Source organism: Numenius arquata, chromosome Z (assembly GCF_964106895.1).
Source record: "Numenius arquata chromosome Z, bNumArq3.hap1.1, whole genome shotgun sequence".
In the NCBI taxonomy this organism is placed as follows: Eukaryota; Metazoa; Chordata; class Aves; order Charadriiformes; family Scolopacidae; genus Numenius; species Numenius arquata.
The window spans coordinates 77744843-77768099 of record NC_133616.1 but is presented as its reverse complement, the minus strand read 5'-3'; the positions used below and the strand labels follow the sequence as shown (position 1 = coordinate 77768099).

At 43.3% G+C, this 23257-nt stretch overlaps 1 protein-coding gene across 1 annotated transcript in view; it reads right to left on the bottom strand.

Annotated features, from left to right (window-relative positions):
* Positions 1–1124: 1124 nt before the first annotated feature.
* Positions 1125–23257, bottom strand: part of CKMT2 (creatine kinase, mitochondrial 2) — a 29088-nt gene continuing 6955 nt past the window's right edge. Inside the window, exons 2-11 of the mRNA XM_074165759.1 lie at positions 21860–21933; positions 17376–17548; positions 15571–15769; positions 14300–14395; positions 13287–13508; positions 10839–10924; positions 8231–8354; positions 5686–5820; positions 5199–5324; positions 1125–1358 (exon numbers count right to left, since the gene is read on the bottom strand). Coding sequence (XP_074021860.1) covers positions 1239–1358; positions 5199–5324; positions 5686–5820; positions 8231–8354; positions 10839–10924; positions 13287–13508; positions 14300–14395; positions 15571–15769; positions 17376–17527 — 1260 coding nt within the window. The 5' untranslated portion in view covers positions 17528–17548; positions 21860–21933 and the 3' untranslated portion in view covers positions 1125–1238. The remainder of the gene's footprint in view (positions 1359–5198; positions 5325–5685; positions 5821–8230; positions 8355–10838; positions 10925–13286; positions 13509–14299; positions 14396–15570; positions 15770–17375; positions 17549–21859; positions 21934–23257) is intronic.

Genomic DNA, 23257 nt, shown 5'->3' with positions numbered 1-23257 from the left:
TCAGCAAACTGATTTGCCTGCTGACTTTTGGGCCAGCTTGCTGCAGACTAAGGCCACAGGCCAGAAATGATGCCTGGAAGACAGAGCTGAGAAGTAACCTGGTGAGTTCTCCAGGAGTGAAATAGTCTGAGGTTTTGGGATGACATGGTAAAGCATTTTGTTCGCAGACCGGTCCCAGACAGAGAAAAGACAGCTCCCATGCAGAGACACCACTGAGTTCCTGATGACAAGTCAAGTGGTGGGCTTCAAAGACTGAGCGCACATGAGCTGCCTACTCCAGTCGATTGTTGAACTCACCATGGGGTCCAACAGTTGCTGAAAAAGAAATGAGTACTTTACAGCACCTGCCCCTCAGGCTGGCAGATTTTGGCTGCCTGGACAGTCACTGGAGAGAAGTGCGCCCGTTAATGAAAATAGGGTGCTCGTAGGAGACTTCATAAGGATGGCCGTAAGTGGAAATGCGAGATAGAATTAGAGATTTGGGCTTTTTGCATTACTGAGGTAGTAGTTTTCTAAGTCTAAGTTTTCACAAGTCTTACGAGGAGAGGCTGAGGGAGCTGGGGTTGTTCAGTCTGGGGAAGAGGAGACTGAGGGGAGACCTTATCGCTCTCTACAACTATCTGAAAGGAGGCTGTAGAGAGGCGGGGGTCAGTCTCTTCTCCCGAGTTACAGATGATAGGACAAGGGGTAATGGCCTCAAGTTACGCCAGGGGAAGTTCAGGTTAGATATTAAGAAATATTTCTTTACTGAAAGGGTTATCAGGCATTGGAACGGGCTGCCCAGGGAGGTGGTTGAGGCACCATCCCTGGAGGTATTCAAGAGAGGAGTTGACATGGTGCTCGGGGATATGGATTAGTGTTGGGTGGTGTGGTGGTGTGTGTGTGGGTTGTGTGTGGTGTGTTGTGTGTGTGTGTTTTTTTGTTGTTTTTTTTTTGTTTGTTTGTTTCTTTTTTTTCATTGGTTGGACTAGATGATCTTAAAGGGTCCCTTCCAACCTAGGTGATTATGTGATTCTTATCACCAACCAAGAAAGAAAGGGAAGCAGTCCCCACAAAAGAGTCTACCCAGTAAAGCTGCAAGAAGACTAGTTTCTGCCAGTGCAGCCAGGCATCTAAGGAGACGTCAGGTATCAGGTAGTGTTTTATTACACAAGATATTTATACAGAGATATACAGAGGTGCCTTTCTGTCAGAATGGCAGCCATATTTGCCATCACTTGCCACCATTAGCAGTAAGATCACTTCCTGCCAAACTGGGGCAACGGTGGTGGCACTTTGATGTCTTGACCTCTTTCCAGTTTCTTCTCACAGTCAACTAGATAATTGACTCCATCAATGACAATCTGTACTAGCTCCACCTACAAGAAGAAGAGGAAAATAGTAGTAATAGAATCTTTAGCTAATGCTGTTAATAGAGGAAGGGAAAATTGGCTTGTACTGCAATGACAGCAGGTAAAGCATCAGTAAGGAACATCATGGCATAGAGATCACACACCATCTGGCACAGGGAGTATGGGACATGCTGGTCCAGTGGAAACCCATAGTAATTCCCTTCTGTTTGCCCTGAGCTTGGGGACGCCAGCAACAGAAATTTTCAAATAGGTCCCTAAAGTTGTTTCCACCAAATTCTGCTCCTACTCATATTCCTATAGGAACAAAGCAAGCAAACAAAAGTCCATATAGAAGATGTTTAGGCATGAGTTGAGAGACCCATTTCAAATGTGACCACTGTGAGGGTGCAGGATCCTCCCCAGATACTTGCTGAAAAGTAAGGCCTGGCACAGCCAGAGGTACCTGTCCATTGCGTTCCCCACACTCATCTACGAGGATGAAGAAACCAAAACAGCAGTGCTGAGAGTGCTCAGCATCACCGGGCAGTTCACACTGAAGCAGCTAATGTTGGTTCTGTGTCTTTCCAGCTCCCAAGCCTGTACCAGCTGTGTGCTTGCAGGAGCATTTATGCGAGCACCAAGTCAGACAGGAACTAACTGGGATGGTGGTGCAAGGAGAGGAAGACAGAGGCTCATTGCCATGCTTCATAGCCGACCTGAACACTGTTGGAGGCATGGGGTAGGAGTCCTTCACATGGCTGGGGCCAGAAGGATGGCAGGACTACCTGTTTGGCCATTGCCATTTAGACTGCCTGAGAAAGCTCATCAAAGCAGAGTCTTGTACTTCATCACAGGCTTGGCTCGGGACCGTATGTTCCTCTGCAGATGACCATGAACCCTACTGTGATGATTTGTTAGATGTGGGGATGTCCTAGATGTTAGATGTCTTGCTCATTCTGCCAAGCGTGCTGGCTTTGTTGAGGTGGTTTTGCCAAGCCCAGGACCCACATCTCTGAAGCAGAGGCACTCATCCTAAACTCATGCTGGCTCTACATCATCCATCACTCCTTTGTTTTCAGCTCTTGATTTACACTGGCAGGGGTGGGATTAGCTCCAGGCCCAGAGCAGCACCAAAATTTGCAATTCTATAAGGCAGGGGGTAGTGGTGTCTTTGTAACCTTTTTCAAAATTGCTGAAGAATACAAGGTGCCTTGTCCCCAGCAGACTTTCTTCACAGGCAGTGACATGTGAGGACCACAGGCCCTGTGGTATTATTAGCCAGCAAGCTATGGCACTGATTTTTGTTAATCTTCGTGAAATGGCTCATTAGTAACCTTTAATGACTGACTTGTTAAAACTGAATGTCAAGACTAAATCCCATTGTCTCTTTATTGTGACAGTTGCTGATTTTCAAGGGATTTGTTTTTACTATAAAGCATTTCAGTGGCTTAGCAGTTTATTTTATTGTCTTTTACAGACCAGCTGTGTTGGGAAATCAGAGGTCTGAATTTGCAGCCTCCAGAAGAAAAGGAATTTCATATTAAGTTTGCATTGACCATAACTGAAACAAAGCAAAAATACAAACAGTTTTATCTTGCACCTTTGGGAACATAATTCAGTTCTGCAAACACATTTACCACATAATGGAAAAATATGGCTTACAATAAAACATTTCTATCCCCTTGAGTTTGTCTTGTCTTATTTAGACTTCAGAATCTTCAAAGCAGGGATTGTATCCTATCTATTGGCTAAATCCTTTGAATCCTTGCTGTATGAGGCTTCACTGACTTCAGTGGAAGTCTCTTCAGATAAGCAAAAATTTGTAGGTTTAGGCCATCTGTTAGTAGAATTCATACTAATTAACCATGTCGTGTAATTCTTCTGTGTTATTAGCATTACTTTAGTATAAAGCACACATCATGATGTTTCAGGTATTAATAAACGTCTTTGTCACATACTGTTTTTGCAAATGATACAGCTTAATAGTTTTTCACTCTTACTGATTTTGGTCTAGGTCCAAAGGAACTGCATCAAACTGCATCAAACTCAAGAATTTAAAATTTCCAAATCCCTGTCCAAAAGCCCCTTAGCTGTGAGGACATTCAAGGGCATGTCCGAATAGGAAAGCATGGAAGACCTGACTTGGCTCTGTCCCAGTGGCAGAAAATCCAAGGTGAGTGAGGAATGGACGCCAGCTGGCTGACTGTGGACCAGTTTGAATCCCAGGGTTATATTCATGTTATGAAAACCTACCAAGAATCAGGCTGAACTCATGTGTTGGGCTGCAACACCAGGACTGAACTACATCCGTATCTAAGCTGCCAAAGCCTCTCAGTGCTGCACTGTTCTGGATAAACACACCTTGACAGCATGTTTTTCTTTGCAATCGAGTTTTAACTTGCAGCAAAGCCCCCAAGGTAATTAAAATTTTGCTGCTGGGCAAGCAGGCAGCCCTTCAAATCCTGACATGTTCAAGCAGCTTGGCATCTGAGCCCAAATCATGTATTGTATTGCTAGTGGAGAAAAAGGGTTCTCAGGAAACATCAGTTCCACCACGGCCTGCCCAGTTGACCTAGCTAAGAGGTTACAACATGCACCTGGGCAATGAAAGACATGTTTGACAGAAGGTTTGAACCTCTGTTTCCTATCTACTAGCACTGTGCTCAAATCATCTGACTTACAGAGTCTTGCAAGGTAATATTTTGTCTCAGTTCTTGACGTGGCCAGGGATGAACACAGCCCTGGTCTCGGTAAGGAAGGGGAATCGGTAGCAGTGCTACAGGACTTGCAGTCTGTGACCTGGAGTAAGGGTTTAGCTCAGGTAGAGCTAGCGGGAGGAGGCTGCAACTCTTTGGCATGGCTGTTTCTCTTCCATCCTCCAGGACATTTGCACTTAGGAGCTGTTCTGCTTTATAAAATACTTAAATATGAAACTGGAATGAGGTCTGGGTCCGAGTCTCCCAGGAGAGCAGCAGCACTGCCAGGCTGTAGGGTCATTTCCACTCTGGCACAACAGATGTGCCAGTATTTCAAACTGAAATAGCTTTGAAACAAATGCCTGAGGTGAACCCATCTCATCATAGCCTACAGCCCAACAGAGTCCTCAGAGCTGACAATTAAATCTTTGCCCTGATTTAAACTTAGCTCTCCCATGTCTTCTGCTCAGTGCCACCTAGGACACATGAAGATGGCACCAACTCCTCCTCGATTATTTTGGAGTGAAAGGACTGGCCTTGTCCTGCTGTGGAGAAAGTGCATGATTCTGAGTTCTAAGAGGAACACAACACCTTAAACCAGTCTTGCTTTCAGTGCCTGATGGATGGGTTAGGACTCAGGTCCCTGCTCCTTTCCCCAACATTTTGCAGCAGGTACAGCAGGTACCACCCAATGTGTAGTAGCTAGCTCGGTGCCCAGTGTACTGCTTATAAACGTCTCATGTCCAGCACTGCAGAGACTGATGGACACTGTTCTCAGCTGGGCACTCCAGCAGGCAGACAGGTCAAAGACTTTGAGCTGTGATGCTGAGAAACATCATCCTGAGGGATGTCTGCTACCGAAGGCAAAGCATTCTAGCACCTGTGTGCTCTGAATGGAGATCCTCAGCACAATGGTGCAAGCAGGTCACATTTGTGGAACTTCCTAAGGGTTGGGTTTTTTCCTTGCCATAACAGGAATATTTCTCAAGCACTTCATGCACGTTAATAATTTTTCTTTGAATAAATATTTCCATCGGACCAGATTCACCAGGAGTAAAAACTGCCATGGCTCCACTGAGTTCAGCGGAGTGAACCCAGCCAGAGGGAAACTGACTCATATCAGTAGAGATCTGAGCGAAAAACAAGGCAGGGGGAAAAAAGAACAGATTACCTCTGAGCGACCCATGCGGTCCAGGTTGGAGATATCATACACATCTGCTACAGCGGCCGTGTCCACTCCACCAGTGCCACGCTTTTGCAGACGCAGGTTCTCCAAGATTTTTGAAAACCTGGGATCCTATCAGAAGAAACAGGTTTGAGCTTATTGCCTTTTACCCTGTGTATTGTGCAGAATCGTTGCAATGCCTTAATAGCACCATGACTTAATAGCACCTCCGGAAAGACAGGCAGAGATGGGTAGTTTTCTCAGTCCTTGGATTACAGCCTGTCTTGGTGGCTGTCTGCTGAGTAGATTAATTTCCATAACAAATACAATAATTTGCAAAATAAAAGTGTGCTGAATTAGTCATGTGTTATCCCTAGGACCTTGTTACACATCATGCTATCATGCAGTCGTTGTAAGCTGTCATTTTTCATTTGTTCCTTTATAAATCAGAAGAGCTGACTTGTGTCACTGGCCTTTTAAATGACTTATGTACCTTGCTGAGCCTGGGAAGCTTAACATGGACTCCCGCACGTAAACCAGTTCCCAGGTTGGAAGGACAGGTCAGAACATATCCGAGGCGCTCGTTCCACATGAACTCCCAGCCCCGTTCTTTAATTAATCTTTCCACCTATGATGGAAAAAAAAAAAAAGAGAGAGAGAAAAAATGAAAAGGGCAGCATATAAATGTCTTATTTTAAGATGTGTGCTTGTAGCTGAGGTTCTTTTCACTGTGTATCTGTGTTGATGATGAACTTCACTAACACCTGTGGAGTTGTATAAATTTAGGCCTGAGTACAGTCTGGTTTGGATCTGATGCAAACGTTTGCACTCATCAGGTACCAGAATCCCCAGTGCATATTGCAAGGATTTATTCATCATTTTCTCATGACTAATAGCTTTGTCACTTTATCACAAAGCTGCCTGTCGCGGTGATTTGGTATAGCCTTAGCCCATAAAGCCATATCTTCACATAAGAATTATGGCTTTTGCCATGTGTTTCTAACCTTCATGGTTTTGGAGTGAGGTTGCAACAAACAAGCCCAAATGACTAAAACACTATGAAGCAAACAAAAGGAGCTGAAGCTGAGTTTTGTGTAACTTCCAAGGTGATGCCATGACTCAGGGGAGGGCACCTGACTTCTAAATGCCTAATATTAATAGCCACACTTCCATTATAAAGAGACAGCATACCTTGTGTATATTGCTTTTCATTTGTAGATCTCTGACCAGATTAGAAAGGAGAGCGAAATAATATCTCCAGAAAAATCACAAGGGTCTATTGACCTTTGAATAAGCTGGTACTCTCTTCACCCATCTACGCTTCCTGGACTTGTTTCTGTGATCCGAATACAATTTCAGTTCAGTTATCTTCTCCAGAGGAGAATCAGATACATCAACCAGCTCATGCTCACAAGACCTCTGCAAATATAGGTGAACATGTCCATTCTGCAGAAGGATACAGAATAAAGGACTCTCCTAACATAATTTCTATATTTTGTGAGGACACAAGAATTGATGTTGGGAAACTAGACCTGATTTCCTGCCTCAGACACTTGCTCTGGTCATGGTTCCCAAAGCTGTCTGACCACTTCCCATGGCCAGGCCCGTATGTCCATATGTGAGCTAAGCACAGTAGCAGAGGCAAAGCTGGGCACAGCGTCTGCAAGCTGTGTCACCTAGCCACCACCTGTACACTGTTCAGTCTCATGGCTGTATCTTGAAAACCTAACACGTCCCAGTTAACCACCCCAATGCCAAAGAAGCACACATTAGGTGCTTTTGTTTTTCTGTGTTCCCAAACACATTACATACTTCCCTATGGATGCTCTGATCTTACCTTCCTCTGCTTCTCAGGGACCACTTCCACAGTCAGAGGTTCTAGTTCCCTGCTGTTCCTACTTCGCCTTGCCTTTTTTTGGCTGGGGCTATGAGGTGATACAGGAGGGGTGCACAACTGTATTAGCTCTACAGTCACTGGGGTTTTTCTGAGACAAGGACGTCTCTAGAAAGCCAGAGAAACTGTTTTGCCAAGGTGAGGAGAATGAAACAAATGGTCCAAGGCTGGCCCAGTATGCATTTCCATACCCAGGAAGAAAACAGTGGGATGAAGACATATGTTCTTCCTTAATAGTTCAGATGATGTAAGCATGCCAAGGACCCCAATGAGGAGAAATACTTACTTTATGCAGCCTGAATATTCTTACAGTCATGGAGACAATTTCAAGCCCGTTCAACCTGCTGTAGCTTAACCTGTAGGCGTTCCTGTACTATGGCAATCCATCAGGAATGATGTGGACGAGAGTAGTGGAGAATAGCGTTTGGCAATGTCAGCTGTCCCACTGCACCTTGCTATAGTGCCTCTTTCTCTGTTAAAGCAACTTTTTCTGTGCCAGAGCAGTTACACAGGGCTGCCCAGAGCCAACAGGAGCCTTACCTGGATTGTCTCGTCAAGACCGTTTTAACCTACACTTCATCTCATGAAGGCCTTTTTATCTTTGTGAACAGCTAGACCAGAATAAAATCCCTGGAGCCCTGGCTATCAGTTCTTAGTATTTTAATCACAAAACCCCATATCTCCCCAAAAGTGGCAGTGAGCCAAGGGGTCCTATGCCCTGAGTCCAGTTCACGATGTCAGCAGCATCCAATCCGCTCCCAGCATCAGGAATAAGAACCAGGAGGCTGGGCCAAATAAGTTCTTCATTCAAGCAAATCAAGCAATCCAAATGAAATGCTTGATTTATGAATTCACACAGCCTGCAGGCACAAAATGGCAAAAAAGGGATATTTCTTTAGCCACTGTGTGCTTAAGATTTTAATGGAAAAGCTGCAAAGACATTTTGCTTATTGTTCCCTGCATCTAAGCTATCAATTTGCCCATGTTTCTTTCTTTAACTGCATTCGTGTGGGTTGCTATGTGGACTGGTGTTACTACATTTTGTTGCTCCCAGAGATGTCAGTTCAGCATGAACCACAGTAAGCAGTGCTGACAACAGCCCAACAATAAACAAACAGGAATAACAAACTCATTGAGATACTACCTCTTTTAAACCACGGCAAAATCTCTCAAACACCCGTTTCATGTTTCCGCCCTTCTCCATGGAGATCACCCTGGTGTGGTCTTCTTCATTAATCCAGATGAGAAATGTCTTGTCATTGTTATGCCTTGTTGAGAGGGGGGAAAAAAAGAGTATTTCTAAAAAGATAAGCCCCGAAAAATAATTCTCAGTATCCTTAGTTTTGTCACAGTCTTTCAGGGCTGTGGAGAGGCTAAGCGTGCCAAAATAGCATTGTTCTGCGGAGCTCAGGATTGGAGCTGCTTTCACAGTTGGATTCCCCATGCAGGGGGATGCCTTTCTCAGGCACAGCAAGAACAGTTTTCCTAGTCACATTCATGCTTCCATGGTGCTGAGCACGGGAAAACATATTGTCCTCTCACATGAGCACAGCTGGAAGGTGCAGCAAAGGGAGAAGCCAAGCTCTGCATTGTCTGTCACCGGAGTTGGTTTTCGTTGTTCTGAGAAAACTGTGCAGCTAGGAAAAACACCCTAACATTTACAAGCTGCTGGGGGGCAAGCAGTATGTCTGTACTTAATTGTATTCTCCCCTAAATCAAATCCCAGTGCCCTGTGTATCGCTTGGTAGCACTGGATTGCCACATCAGTCAGGTTACGTGTCCGAGGACAGCAGCTGCACACTGCTTCCAGACAGCGCGTTAGCCATGCTGGCTTGTCAGTCAAGATAAAAATGCCTGAAGATACCCACTTGTGCTTCAAACAGATCAGTTGTGGCTAGGTTTATTAAGTGCTGGGTCAAACCCGAGGTCACTTTTCCTGGCTTTTTCTCCCCTTTCTCTGTCTTCTACTACAGCCTTTCTACAGCACGCAGAAGGTGATTGATGGGGTTAGGCTCATTCATACAAACAGTGGAATATTATCAGGTTCGAAATATGTGAAATTTGAAAGTTCAAGTTCACTGAGAGCCTGGCTTTCAGCTGGTCTTTTACTGTACCTCCTTTTTTTTTGCACTTGGAGTTTGCCAGTGCAAGATGAGAGGTGTAAACATCCTGTGCCCTGACATTATGGTCACCCAAGGTCCAGTTAACTCGCTGTCAGTCACGTACAAATGTTCAGGGGAGGGTTTTCCAAATAGTCTGAGGTTGACCTGACTCAGCTGCCCTTTTAATTAACTGTGTCTCCCCATTACTTTAAGAAACATGTATGGAGGCCACACTGAGTGCATTTAAACTGTGCCATTGCCTCTAGTGGGGTCAGTGGGAATAGTCCTGCAGCCCATAACAAGGACAGGAACACAATCATTGTAAGCAAATTAACTCCCAGAGTATGTGCTCTTTTTGAATAATTTCTTGCAAGAGAATGGCAGGTTTTCCAAATGGGGCTTACTGAAATACTTCCCAATCCTAGTATTTTTTTTCCAGTCTGCATGTAAAACAAGCCAAGAAACAGGTCTGTTTTATTCAGGAGATCCCTGGATAGGATTCATATTCTTGGTACTTCTCCTGTTTGTTTGTAGAGACAATGAATGGGATGCCTCAAATTTATCCTTTTCTCTTCCTCAGATTTAAACAGGGATTGGGGAGCTAATCTGAAACTTGCTGAAATAAAAAAATCCTCACACATTTCCAACAGGTCATCAGGTTTCACAGTGCCTGCTCCCAACAGAAATCATGTTTAGCTCATCACAGCAATACTGGCTGTGGTTCTGAACATGAGCCAGTATTGTCAGACACTTCTTGGACAACAGTTGGGGGTTTTTTCCTCATGAATTCCTATCCCCAGTGGAAGTCCTGAACCTGCCCAGAGAAAGGAGATAGACTGGGTGACTCCTCAGAGTCCTTTTTAGCCTAATTTTTCAGAATTAAATCATCTGGTAATGCCTAGAAGTACACCAGGGTGGATGCAGATGGTATGCGCTGCACAGTCGCTCCATCTCTGCTTAGCAGATGTGTACACTGATCTCAGAGCTATTATCCCTTTCTCTACACAGAAATTATCATATTTGGGCACAAAATACATCAAGTGTGTTGTGAAAGTAGAAACAAGCCTACAACAAAATAGGAAATTCAACTTCTGTATCTCCTCTTTGTCAAGTTCATTTGGAAAGAAAAGGTTACTCTCAGCTCTGGGAATTAAAATAACACTCTGTCTCTTGACAGTGAGGAGGGGGACAGGAATTTGCAGTGTGGTGTCCTGCAGCTTTATGGTCAGTGGTTCCTGGCTGACAGCATGGCTACAATCTGGTGTTAGAGCTCCTTTTGTAACCTCAGTTCTGCCCACTGCATGGTGACTCTCAGGCTCTTTCCCAAATTAAATTTTTATCTAGAAGTATAAAAACTTAGATAAAACCCCCAAAAAGGAGCCACGCCTATCATGCTGTGGTGCATGGAGGATATTAGTGATGGCTTCTTGAGTATAAAGGTCTTACTCATTCTGTTGTACATTACTGCATTTTGTTTTCTTTTTTAAATTAAGCAAGAAAACTTTTTTTTTTTTTTTTAAATAAAAAAAAAAGCAAAGTGAACATGCTGTGAGTATGGGGACAGAGTGGCTGCCAGGCTAGGACAAGCAAGGAGATTTGTAACACAATCTTTAAAACACGACATAAGCGTCTGCGTATCACACAACATACCAGATTCCTCTGGCATCAGGCCAGTCACGGGCCATCCCAGCACATGTTAGCAAAGGGGACACTGGCTTATCAAAGAGAAAATGATCCTGCAAACCAAAATGGGACCAAAGGGGGAGAGAAAGAGAGAGAAAAAACAAAATTCAAGTCTATTCAAGGAAGCAGTATAAAGCTGTCTAATACATTTTATGTGAAGGCAATCAATGTACAAGTAAATCACATAGTATGGCTTGTCAACCTGCTCTGAAAACTAAAAGCACTTTATCCAGGTGATTTTCTTGAGTCGTACAGATTTTCACTGACGTTGGTAATATGACCGTGTTTTGCCAAAAGCATTTTTCAGTGTAGGGAGGAATGGGAGGTGGGGACCTAATACCACATACACACAGCAAAGGATACTCCGGAGGGACCTGACTGCTAGCACCAGAAATGTTTTCTGCATACAGGTGTATTTCAGGGTAGGAGAACGCGAGGAGTTCTTAAAAGCTGGGGAAATAAAAGGAAAAGCTAGTTCTGAAAAGGTATTTTTCCAGCACAGAGATTTAGCAATGTATTCTGAGCATGAAGTCAAGGTAGGAATTAAATCAGTGCTAAGCTTGACCTTTTGGAATCACAGACTTGTTCTGTTCCTTAACAGAGTTTCTATTTCTGATTTAATAAACGTAGCACTTGCTGTGCCACTGGCTTGCCATATTCCAGATCATTTAGATTTTTTTTTTAACTGAACTGTTTTTTCCCCAAAGCAAATAAGTATTTGGTTTTCATGTATGTACTGAAAAATTGTTAGTTCTTAATTTCTCAAACACTGCCATACCAAATGTTGTGTGGGGACTTTGGGGGGATGCTGTTGGTCCATTGTGGTTTTTTTTTAAATCTAGGGTTTAATTAAGAATAGAGAGGCAAGCTATCCAGAATAAACACGACATGGTAGACAGATTGATAAACTTTACTTCTTTTTCCCCTTAGTGGAGAATTTTAGGTTTTCACCTTTGAATACCCTGTGATGGACATGATGCAGCCAGAACCCCAACCATGCAGAAAGAAAAGGTAGAGAGTTCTCTTTGCTCATCACAGGGACACAACATTTCCTTCCTCAACTTACTCCATATGACACTTTTACTTGAAAGAAAATTTCCCCATTTTGCAAGAAAACAGCTGAGCACTATTAGTTTCCCTTACGTGCATATGGCCCAAATCTGCAAAGTACCAAATGCCTTCTGTGCTGAATGCCATTCATCCAGCACTGATTTGATCTTACCAAGATCAAATGGTGCTTATTGAAGGCTGGCGGAAAGCCTAATACTGTAGAGTTTCAAGGTCCTAAAGTACTGGAGGAGGTAAGCAATAGTATGAGTAAAAGATGGAATCTGAGGTTACAACATTCAATGCCCTGATTTCTAGAAATTTGCCTTACCATAAAAACAAACAAAACAATGTAAAATGCTGTATCAGTGAAGTCTATTCCACTTCCCAAAGGATTTCACATTAAATAAGGAGAAAATTACATTCTCCACAATCCTATTCCAACTCCTGCTTTCTGAGGAGCTCTCTCCTGCTGAAAAAGGCAATGAAATAAAACCTACAACATCTTGTCAATAAACATATAACCAAGGACATTCAATTAAAAAAGTTACTGACCTTACATAAATTCTTAACTCCTGGTTAATCCAGACTGTGACACCTAGTTCCAAGGTTATAAATAGTTATGTTACTTCATCAGCTCCCTTTTGGTTGATGTTATGGATTAATGTGCCATGAATATAGCTAACAGGGTACAGCCATTCCTTTGGATATTTAAAATGCACATTCAAGGTTTGTTTGACATGTCACATGCTGTGACAAAATCCATGATGAAAATCCTTGTGTTTCCATCTGTGTGACAATGAAAACTGTCGTTATGGCCCTGATCCTTCAAGTCCTTAAGCACAGTTACAGGACTGGGAAAAGCTCACCTGGGTGCAGCTGGCTATGGCCATTTTGGGGAAATTAGAATTAGTGTAGTTCTGACATAAAGAAATGACAAGAAACAAAGCCCCCACCCCAGCAGTCTGGAATGCAAATAACACATAATGTTTATCTCAATGTAATATTTTTAGTTAGAATGGTTATTAATACAGAAAATATCAATCTTTGCTCAAAGAAATGACCAAGAAAAAGTCCTGAATTTGCTTCATTATTTGTCCAAAGAGGTGGCAGCAGCTAGGTATATTTCATTTGACACAGATCTTGCTATCCGGAAGACAACAGTCCATGTTTTGGACCTGCACAGTGATGTAGTTAGACAAAATGTAGACCCTGGATGATCTGTCATTACATTAGAAATATTAACAGGCCATTAACAACTGGGTTATCCTCCTTAGTTACACAGGAAAGCATGTACCCCAGAGAAAGATGAAGATTAAGATAAACGAGAGTAAATGAAGGTGGGGTCAGCACTGGAGCTGTACTTACGTCAATAAGCTGCTGCTGATCCCTCTCGGACATATTAGTCAAGCTGTAGTACTTTCCTGAGAGGTCTCCTTTCAGCCCAGCAAGCGCGGTGACCACGACGTTCTCCACCTCTCTCCGCTCTGCCCTGGTGCAGGCAGGAGGAAGGCTGAGGCCTCGGATGCTGCGGCCAGTCCTCACCCGTGATGAGAGGACGTAGCGCTCGTCAAATTGACCATGGGTGATCTGAAAGAAGAATGTTTCATTAGTTCACTCACAGTCCCCTGTGTTGTACTCCACCATCAAAAAAAACCCAAACAACAAAACAACCCAAAAAACATTTCTACTCAAATGTTTCTACTCAAAAAAGAAAGGCATCTTTCTGCTTAGGCGTGATGGCCTCTCCATGAGATCACAAATTCTTAGGATACAAGGAGCCCCTCAGAGTTTCAGACACCAGGAGTTTTTGTTAGGAATAAGAAGTTTCTTTGGCTGAATGAATGTGGCAGAATAACCAGCCAGTCTTCCATGGTCCCAAGATATAAAGGAATCTGCATGGCTTTTGGAAACACAGATATGGGCAGAGGCAGGGGGCCAGGCACGGAAGATCCTTTGAAAAAGGAAATCCCAAGAAGATGCTAAACCATAGTGTAGCTGAACTATGAAGGAAATATGAAGCAACAGTTGAGGTCTGATCACATGTTTGTGGGGGTAGTGGAGCCAGCTCCTGCTTTCATTCCAAATCTTAGACACACGTTTGTCTGTAAGCTCATGAACAGACCCCCACTGCCAAGTGAGTCCGTGGCCCAAATGCTTAGTGCAGTTGAGACTGATGCCCCTGCTAGGAACAAGGTAGGGATACAGCTGTCTTGATGTTAGGGTCATGAGTGGCATGCCGCTTTCCTTAACCCTAACATTACTGTCTTTGGAGTTGGATCAGGAAAAAGAAAAATACTATTGCACTATAACATACAATGTCATCACTGTAAGAACCAGCCCTGAGCCTTTAATGTCTCATTATTTTATTTCAAACCTACCTTGGATGCATCCAGGTCGGTGTGGTGCTTCATTGTCCGTGGATCATAGCCGTTATGTCTCACTTTAATGACAGGGTCAAAAATCTCAGCAAACACCTACGGAGTCAAGAGAATCTAGAAAGAGTCTGCGGCATCACAGAAATGCTCAAATGAACCAGCTTCAGCCACAGGAGAAGTTCCCTGGCGCAGGCTCCTGGGTGACAGACATAAAGGGGGCCTTGCAAATGCAGACAGAGCTAAATGAGATAAGCGGGCGTGCTTTTGATCTAGAGGGTGCCCCGCAGCAGTTCTCATCTTCGCAGCAATTGCACCTTGCTGAAGTTACAAGCTTACTCTAGTTACCAGAGACAGGTACTGGTTGTGGTGGCAACCAGGTTAGGTTTCAGGATGTGTTACCAACCAGAACACACGCTGGGAGTCCCCCGGCAACTTGCCTCTTGTTTTTAGGCCATGCAGGAATACCCTTCGACTTCACTGCCAGGGGGTGGTACTCCTCATCAGAGCCACTTGGCTCAGGTGTGTCAACACCGACCACAACCACACCTTCGCATGGATGAGAAGCAGTGGCATATCTAAATGAGTAAACCGAATGGCAGGAGCTGATAGTTCAGAATGCCAGATGTCCCACTCCATCCTTAGCAGTGTTTGGGTTGTTGTTAGGAAACTGTATAATAATAGGTACCATTGGAAGGTAGACTGAAGGAGGCAGACCACAGAGGTCAGTAAAAATAAAGGAAAAAATAAGGACTTTCTTTCTTTTTCCTCTTCTCCTCATTCCAGAATTAACCAAACCTGTCCATCCTAATGCTGTCTGTCTTCAGCTTTCATCATGATCCAAAAGCTGATCACAATGATGTCTGGCACTTCCCAGAAGACATTTTTGTTTCACTTCTGCGTCTGCTGTTTCACAATGTAATTCCCACATTACCTTTATTTTGTGTGTCTCAGGGTTGTATAGCTTTGCCATAAACTAAGTGGAGTCGGAGGAAGGAGGGCAGCTGCTGGAGGCAGGTAGCAGCTGCTCCCAAGCAGGTACATTTCATTGACTTCAATTTCGGCATAGTGGGCACCTGGAGTAATGCCTTATATTCATACATTTCCTCATGTGGAAGAGTAGGGAAAACACCATCTTTGTGCGCATGGGCTGCCCCTTATGTCCTCTCTAGGATACAATGCATACCCTACCAGGAGTCTGTCTTCATCTAAGGAGCTCTTGTGAACGACACCACGAAAACTGCACCAAATACAACAGTATTGTGGGAATGTCTTACCTCATAGGATTCTTCATCACCTGCCACCATGCCCACAGTTTTAATGAAAGGATGGCCAGGATTGTCAACCCCGGTTTGGATGCACTGATCCAAGGTGTAGCCATTGGGAGTCATCTTGTCCCTTAGCCTGGAGTAAATGCCTGGTGTGAGGCACTCAGCCATGCAGTTGTTATGTTTGCGGAGATCAGGATAGTCGGCGCTGAAAAGAAGAAGAATCTCAAGCAATTAATGTGACACCTTGGAAGAGTAATCCCTGCTAGTTTATGAAGCTATTAAAGGGATCATGAGATACAGAGTACACAGCATGGTTTAAAAGTATAATTAGTTCTTGGTTTATCTGTTGCATTGAATTTCAGGAAGGGAGGAAGATTCAGGTCACTGAAAGTACCCCACATTGCACACTGGTGGGCCACCACACTGACAGCAATTGCAGCTTTCTGCTACTTGGGGCCATCAGGAAAATGAATCCCAATGAGCTCTGAAAGTGTACTAAGCCCCATTAAATCTCTTCTGAGACACTCTTATTCAGAAGTAAAGAAGTTCTAACATTTTTGTGTTCAAGTAGGAAGGGAATTAAGTTTAGCTGAAGAAGTTCTTTGTAATTTGGAGCCCAGGTGCTCTCACAGCTTATTGGACATCCGTGGGGCTGTCTGATTGATGTCAGCTGGGAAGCTCATACTTCTACAGTATCTGGATTTGCTTTAATGGCATTACTATTTACAGAAAGCTGCATGGTGTACTAAGCCAGGGAAAATAAAGATTCTATGCTTTAGCAAGGCATTTTTTGCAACTGTACATCTACCTTGTACTGGTGATGATTTGCTTTATCACAGAATCATAGAATCCTAGAATGGTTAAGGTTGGAAGGGACCTTAAAGATCATCGAGTTCCAACCCCCCTGCCATGGGCAGGGACACCTCCCACTAAACCAGGTTGTTCAAAGCCCCATCCAGCCTGGCCTTGAACACTTCCAGGGTTGGGGCATTCACAGCTTCTCTGGGCAACTTGTTCCAGTGCCTCACCACCTCCACAGTAAAGAATTTCTTTCTAGTGTCTAAATCTCCCCTCTTTCAGTTTAAAACCATTACCCCTCATCCTATCCCTACATTCCCAGATAAAGAGTCCCTCCCCATCTCTCCTGTAGGCCCCCTTCAGTTACTACAAGTCCATTATTTCTATAAGAATATATTTTAACTAGAACACTATTCACTAATTAAAAAAAAAAAAAGGTTTGTTAGAGCCAAATACATATTGTTTTTCACAAGAATGGTCAGCAAAGTCAATCTATAGAGAAGAAGGTTTGCAATTAATTTCTAATTATCAGCCAGCCAGTTTGTAACAGAATTAGGAATATTTCAAGTACAGCAGTTATATGGGAGATTTCTTTACTGCTTGCATGTTGAAAATATTTTCACATTTCCTAATGGTAGAGTACATTCAATCAGCCAGTCCAGTAGGCTGAGCTGCAAAGCGTTTGACAGCTGATGAGATAAAATAAAGACTAATTTAGTGCTATGCCTAAAATTTGAGATGTTTCTTAGGCTTGTCAATGTTCAGCAATAGGGGTTTTTGAGTGTTGCTACGATCTCAGATGCCTGCTTTCTGGTCTTAAAGGCCATTGTTGGTGCTGGAGTTATTAATAAAGAGTTTTTCAGGTCACACAGCCCATGTCTCACAGATGGTGTGACTGCATGAGGACTCTGCAGCTTTGATAGGGATCTTCTTCCTCCAAAGAGTTAAACGTTGCTCCTGGCCCAGCTAACAGGGCGCTGTGCCCCGCTGACTGCCTAACCCCAAGTCCTTACCTTGGAGGAAAGAGCTTCCGCTTTTCCTGAACAGCAGCCTTCACATTTTGCTGGTTGAGGAGGTACCCGGTGGTTAGCACCCCTGTGCCTGCAGCTGCAAAGAGTGCAGTGGTTGCACGGCCAGCCAGGAGACGGCAGAAGGTGCTAGCCATTCCTCTCGGAGGATACGATGCCTGCAAGAGAAGGCAGCCCGATATCAACCCATAAGTCCTCATACAGTAAAAATGACAAGTAGACCCACATTTTTAATGGTAGCCCTGTATTGGTTTGGACTTACATAGTGTGTTCAGAAAAATGGTTAGTATGTACATGTGTTATTTCTATACCTTAGGTAGACTTGGAAATCAGTTGATTTTTTTGGTGCTGTATTGAGTACACAATTCTCAAGGCAATACCCTGAATATTTTAATTATTTTAATGACTTAGGGCCATAATTGAATCTTTTAGCTTGCTTCATAGCAACACCACATTACACAGAGGGATCTTGTCATTGGCCAAAAAGGTACAGTAAGGTACAGCTACATGTGGTAGGGTGTGACATTAGCTAGGTTGTTCCTTTCAGTGCTACCACCTACAGAAACTCTTTTGTCTTTTCCATGCTAGCTTGACCTGTAAGCACTTTGTGCTTTTTCTTCCGTATGAGTAAAGTTGGGGTAGGCTTGAACTCGTCATCCAGCTCACACTGTGGGAAGGGGGATATGCTAGGGACCTAAAATCCTCAGTGGCATGGGAAGTGGGAAGAGAGGCCAACTCTCCTCTGCCTTTTCCTGTATGTGAATACACTCCACCAAATGGAGCTAGTGGGAGCAAACACCAAAACAAAGGTAGATGGCTCTTCATGCCAGTGATCATAGACTTACAAAACACCTTGTCAAAGGTTGGTGTGGGTGCAGTAAGTGTGCATGGCTTCAGTGAGAGACTGGACAAGCGTGTGGAAGAGGGATTAATTGCAGACTTTTGGCATACAAAAAAACAGGCTAGCAAGAAAATATGGACCTATTAGAGTGGGTCCAGAGGAGAGACATGAAAATGGTCGGAGGATGAGAACAGCTCTCCTATGGAGAAAGGATGAGAGAGTTGCGGCTGCTCAGCCTGGAGAAGAGAAGGCTCCGGGGAGACCTTATTGTGACCTTTCAGTACTTAAAGGGGGCTTATAAGAAAAATGGGGACAGACTTTTTACCAGGGCCTGTTTTGACAGATTTAACCAGGGCAATGGTTTTGAACAGGAAGAGGGTACATTTAGGTTGGATATGAAAAAGACATTTTTATGATGAGGATGATGAGACACTGGAACAGTTTACTCAGAAAAGTTGTGGATGCCCCATCCCTGGCAGTGTTCAAGGTCAGGCTTTGAGCAACCTGATATGGTGAAAGATGTCTCTGCCCACAGCAGGAAGATTGGACTAGATGATTTTCACTGAATTTCACTGATTTTTAAAGGTCGTTTCCAGCCCCAACCATTCTATGAATCTGTGACTCTATGAAAATTCCCTGGTCTGAAATTTGTATGCTCTGTTAATTGTTCCCAGCAGCATGTTCATAGTGGAGCTATGGGTTTGGAACTGTGCCTGGAGTACAGGGGACCTATAAGTCTAGCAGAGAACACGGTATGTTCTGTGAAAGCCTGAAGAAGACAGTGCACATTTTTTCTTCCAAGAATGAGAATTTGACCAGTATTGCCAGTGACTATGAGTTCCTCAGGAAGATATAATTCCTGTTTAAATAAAGGATAAATTCCAATTAGTGTCATTGACAGAAGCTTATTCTTAAAACTAGACTCTGGTAAATCATATTTAGGAAATGGGCATGGAAGAGTTACAAGAAAACATGAACTTCCCCCAGGATATGCTGCTTCAGTTGTTTTTCCAAAGTTTTAAAAAAAATAATTGTTTCTGTAATCTCTTCACCATTCTTTCGGAGATTAAGCTAAGCACCTCAAAGTATTTGGTTTTATTTTCAATGAACAAAGGGTTCTAATGTCCTATAATTTTCATGTAGATCTGGGTTAGTTAGCCCCAAACCCTGTAATTCTTTGCCTTTTCCACTCCTTTCTAAAGACAAATGCAATGTTGCATCTATATCCTCTCACTTGGTAAAAAGATCTTCTCATCTGCTTGCATGGCTGAAAAGCAGTGTCTTCTTTGTACTTCAGTCACATATGTGAGATGAGGAACACAGGTGTGTTTCAAGTTTGAGAGTCATTTGTTTCATGTCCTGTATCTTATTTAATCAATTTTGTACCTGAATTTTGTTATGCTGTCTCCTCCATGCCTTGAATATGCAATATACTTTTATCTAATTTTCCTTCCAGAGAAAGGTGCTGACTGACTGACAAAAACATTGATCTTTTTTTTCACTGAAAGAATTTCTCTAAAACAGAAATGGGGAGAGACCAGACAGGGAAGGCAATTTTTTCCCCTTATTAGGAATACATTGTGATTTCCTCAGCTATTCCGAGTCCTCAAGAATTAGTTGCACAGGACTAGAGTATAATGAAATATGTGCTGACACTGGGCTGGGACAGGAGGCAGATCATTGACTGTAGCCTTATGTGGAGTGGCTCCCCTCCATCCCTGAATTCATTTAGGTACGTTGCAGGACAGGCTTTCATGACTGCAACAGGATTTCTCCCTCCCAAAATGGAGTGGGAGAATGTTTGACTGTAAATCAAAATCAAATATGAGGCTTGTGATGGAGGTTTTTGTGCTGCTTTCTTTTCTGTGTATTTAGCAGATGGTTCTTGTGCCTTTTCACAGTATAGCATCCTCGTCCTACACTCTAGAAATATTTGCTTATGACTAATCTGCACAAAACTATTATAGTTATACCGGTGTCTGAGAAACAATACATGTATTTTCATAGCAGCTCTATGTATTTATAGTTCTGTTTCACAGATGCCATCTTTACTGCAAGGAATTGGCTGGCAGTCAAAACCCTGTCCTGAAAACGAGAAGCCGTATCAAAATCCCGTTGCAGGCAATGACATTATGACTTCAGTGACCCCAGGCACTCATCAGCATCTCCACCAGCCTGGATTTTTTGGGAGCTTCTAAATCCTGTGTCACTTTAAGGGAAAAATGTGATCCGTACATCGATTAAATGAGAGGAATCATGTGCTGTGTGTATTTAGAAAGAAGCGTGAGGCACAACAGGATAATTATAATGCTTCAGAAATAACCGGAGCAGTGCACCCAGTGACTACAGTGTGCACTAACAGGTAAAGCTAACAGCCTCAGACAGGTCATTATATTTAGCCATGTCACATATCCGCTGGTGAGGCTGTACTGTGTTGTTTGCTGTTTTCACATAACCTCCGTTGCCTGTACTAATGCAATGTGACGTGAAAGTCCCATCCCTTGTAACAGCAGCTATTGATTGACTGGCTGCATATTTGTTGACCTTCAAGCCTTTTCCAATGATGAAGGATGCACAAGGGGTAGAAGCAACGTCCCAGCCAGAGAGTCACTCTCCAGATGAGCTTGTTGTTGCTGTGGTCTGGGACTGGAAGGTAAGCAGAGCGTGCACTTCGCTGGGCACTCGACATTAGTTTGTTCTGGAGAAGCTGAGAGGTACACGGGAGCTCTGCAAGGGTGAAGGATGATAGAAGATGCTCTCTGTGACTTTTTTGGGGGACAAATCATGCTTGCTGAAAGTTTCTAAAAGCTAAACGTTGTTTAGCTGCTGATTCAGTGCGTCTTGTGTCCTTTGCTTTGCCCTTGCAACAGCTGTAGGGTAAGAGAGCGCCCGACCCTGAGAGCAGCTGAGCAGAGCAAACCTTCTGCAGAACGTGGTGTGTGAACAGTACCCTGGGTGGCTGCGGGTAACTTGGCATCTTTGACTTTCAGGATGAACTATTCCGTGTGCCTGAGGTGTAAGGTTGTAACAGAAATCACAGCCTGTGAACAGAAGAGAAATAAACCACCTGGAAAAAGAAGTAGATGAACCTTCTACTGGGAAAAGGAACCAGTTTGAAAAGGCCAAGAGATTTCCTTGGTAACTCAAATGGTGATGGCTTTGTGGCATGGCTGATCTGGGAAATATGGGGATGTTGTACTTTAGTCCTCCTGCTGAATGAGTATGAATACTCCTTCCTCGCTCTCATTTATGCCCATCTTTGATTGGATGTGCAAGGCCGAGCTTTAATCCCCAAAGCAGACCCTCTCAGCATGGACAGTTTCATTGTCTCCTTCTCCCTTGTTCAGGCAGCATCAGTGATTTTCTCACCCTTTCAGGGTCTGGTACACTGAATATGTCTGTACCTTTGGGACAGAATGACTGACTTTTGGATACCTGATCAGAGGCAGATTTTATGCTCATAAAATTGTTTTCCTTTTTGAGTTTTAATAAGGTCCCATAGCACAAGTATTTTTTTTGTTGGCAGAGTTATCTCTCATTGTGGCTGCCTGCCTTGTCCCCTGGGATGTTCTTGCCTTGTTGGATCACAGAAAAGGTTTTCCTTACCCTGAGGCAGGCTCTACTTTACCTGACAGATGCTCCTCTCACAGCTCTCAAAAGCCCCCAACACTGGAGATGCCACAGCCTGCGTACGTTAACTACCTAAAAAAAAAATAAAAAATCTGAGTAAGAGGCTTTTTTTCTTTTTTTTTTTCCAAAAGCTAATGTCTAACTACACATCCCTCATTACAGTTTAAGCCCAGCACTCCTCAACCTAACATTTCCTTCCCCAAACTTTACAGTTCTGTAAGCAGAAGTTCAGTTTCTGTCTTTACCAGTAAGTGCCTCAGCTTTTTAAACCCAGTCACTCCTGCAGAGAAGGTGACCTGACAAGCATCAGTCATAGCGTCACGCGGCTGCTGCCTGCAGGAGCTGGGAGACGACAGCTGGCCTGATCTTCTGCTCCTTAGGTAGGACTTCTGACAGCAGCGTGGCATTGCCATCGCAGGGACCATCATTTGTGACTGTCAAATGCAAAGGGTCGAGGGGAACATGAGAGTTAGAATTTCTTATGAGAAGGAAAACATCATCTGGACTGCTGTGGAAAGGTGACTGTAATCCGTTTTTATCAAAATGGTGTAACTCCTAATTCAATAAACAGCTCTTGCCACAAGGGTGGGCTATAGTTCCGAATATAAATGCATATAATACTGCAGCATAAACTGAGTGTGTTATGCCTTGCACAGGTAGTCCACATACAATTAAAATAGCACAAATAGACTTGCACTAAAAACTGTTGCACAAGTTCAGCAAACAAAGTTTTTACATAATTAGGGTACCTAATGAACAAGGCACTTTATTTGACAGGAAACAAGACCGTTTTGTTTTTCATTTTTTTCCTCCCACTAAAAATAGCATGATTTCAAAGTAATGCATTGCTTCAAAACAGACATTTCAAAAAGATCCATTTTGAAAGAGTCTAAATGGAATGATCTCAAACAACCAAAAAAATTCTCATCAAAGCTATTTGTCAAATCTGACCTCAAATCATCAACAGCTTCAGCTGTATTTTTCCCCACAAATGTCATCCTGCCCTAACAGTAAGTTTGCACCATCACCACCTCTGTGGATTCGGAGAAACGTAATTATTCCAGCCAAAGGTGTTGTTAAAGACGTAAGGTTTTTCTAAGAACACTTTACCAGAAATACCATGCTGTGATTCAGGTTTCACTGCAGACTATCATTAGGCCTCCACTGTAAGGATTTCATTTTCATGAGGGAGATTTAACCACTGAACAGCCTAAAAAAATGAAAGCGCACCCTTTTCTTTTGTAGCTGTTTCTTAAGAGTCTTCCCTTCTGCTCATGGTGATAGAAAATCTATTTTCTCATAGATTCCTATATTGCTGCTGAGGCACAGCTGGGATGGGGAAAGGTTAATTTTTCAAGATCAGAAAAACTTTTGTAATTATCAGTTTTAACGCTTG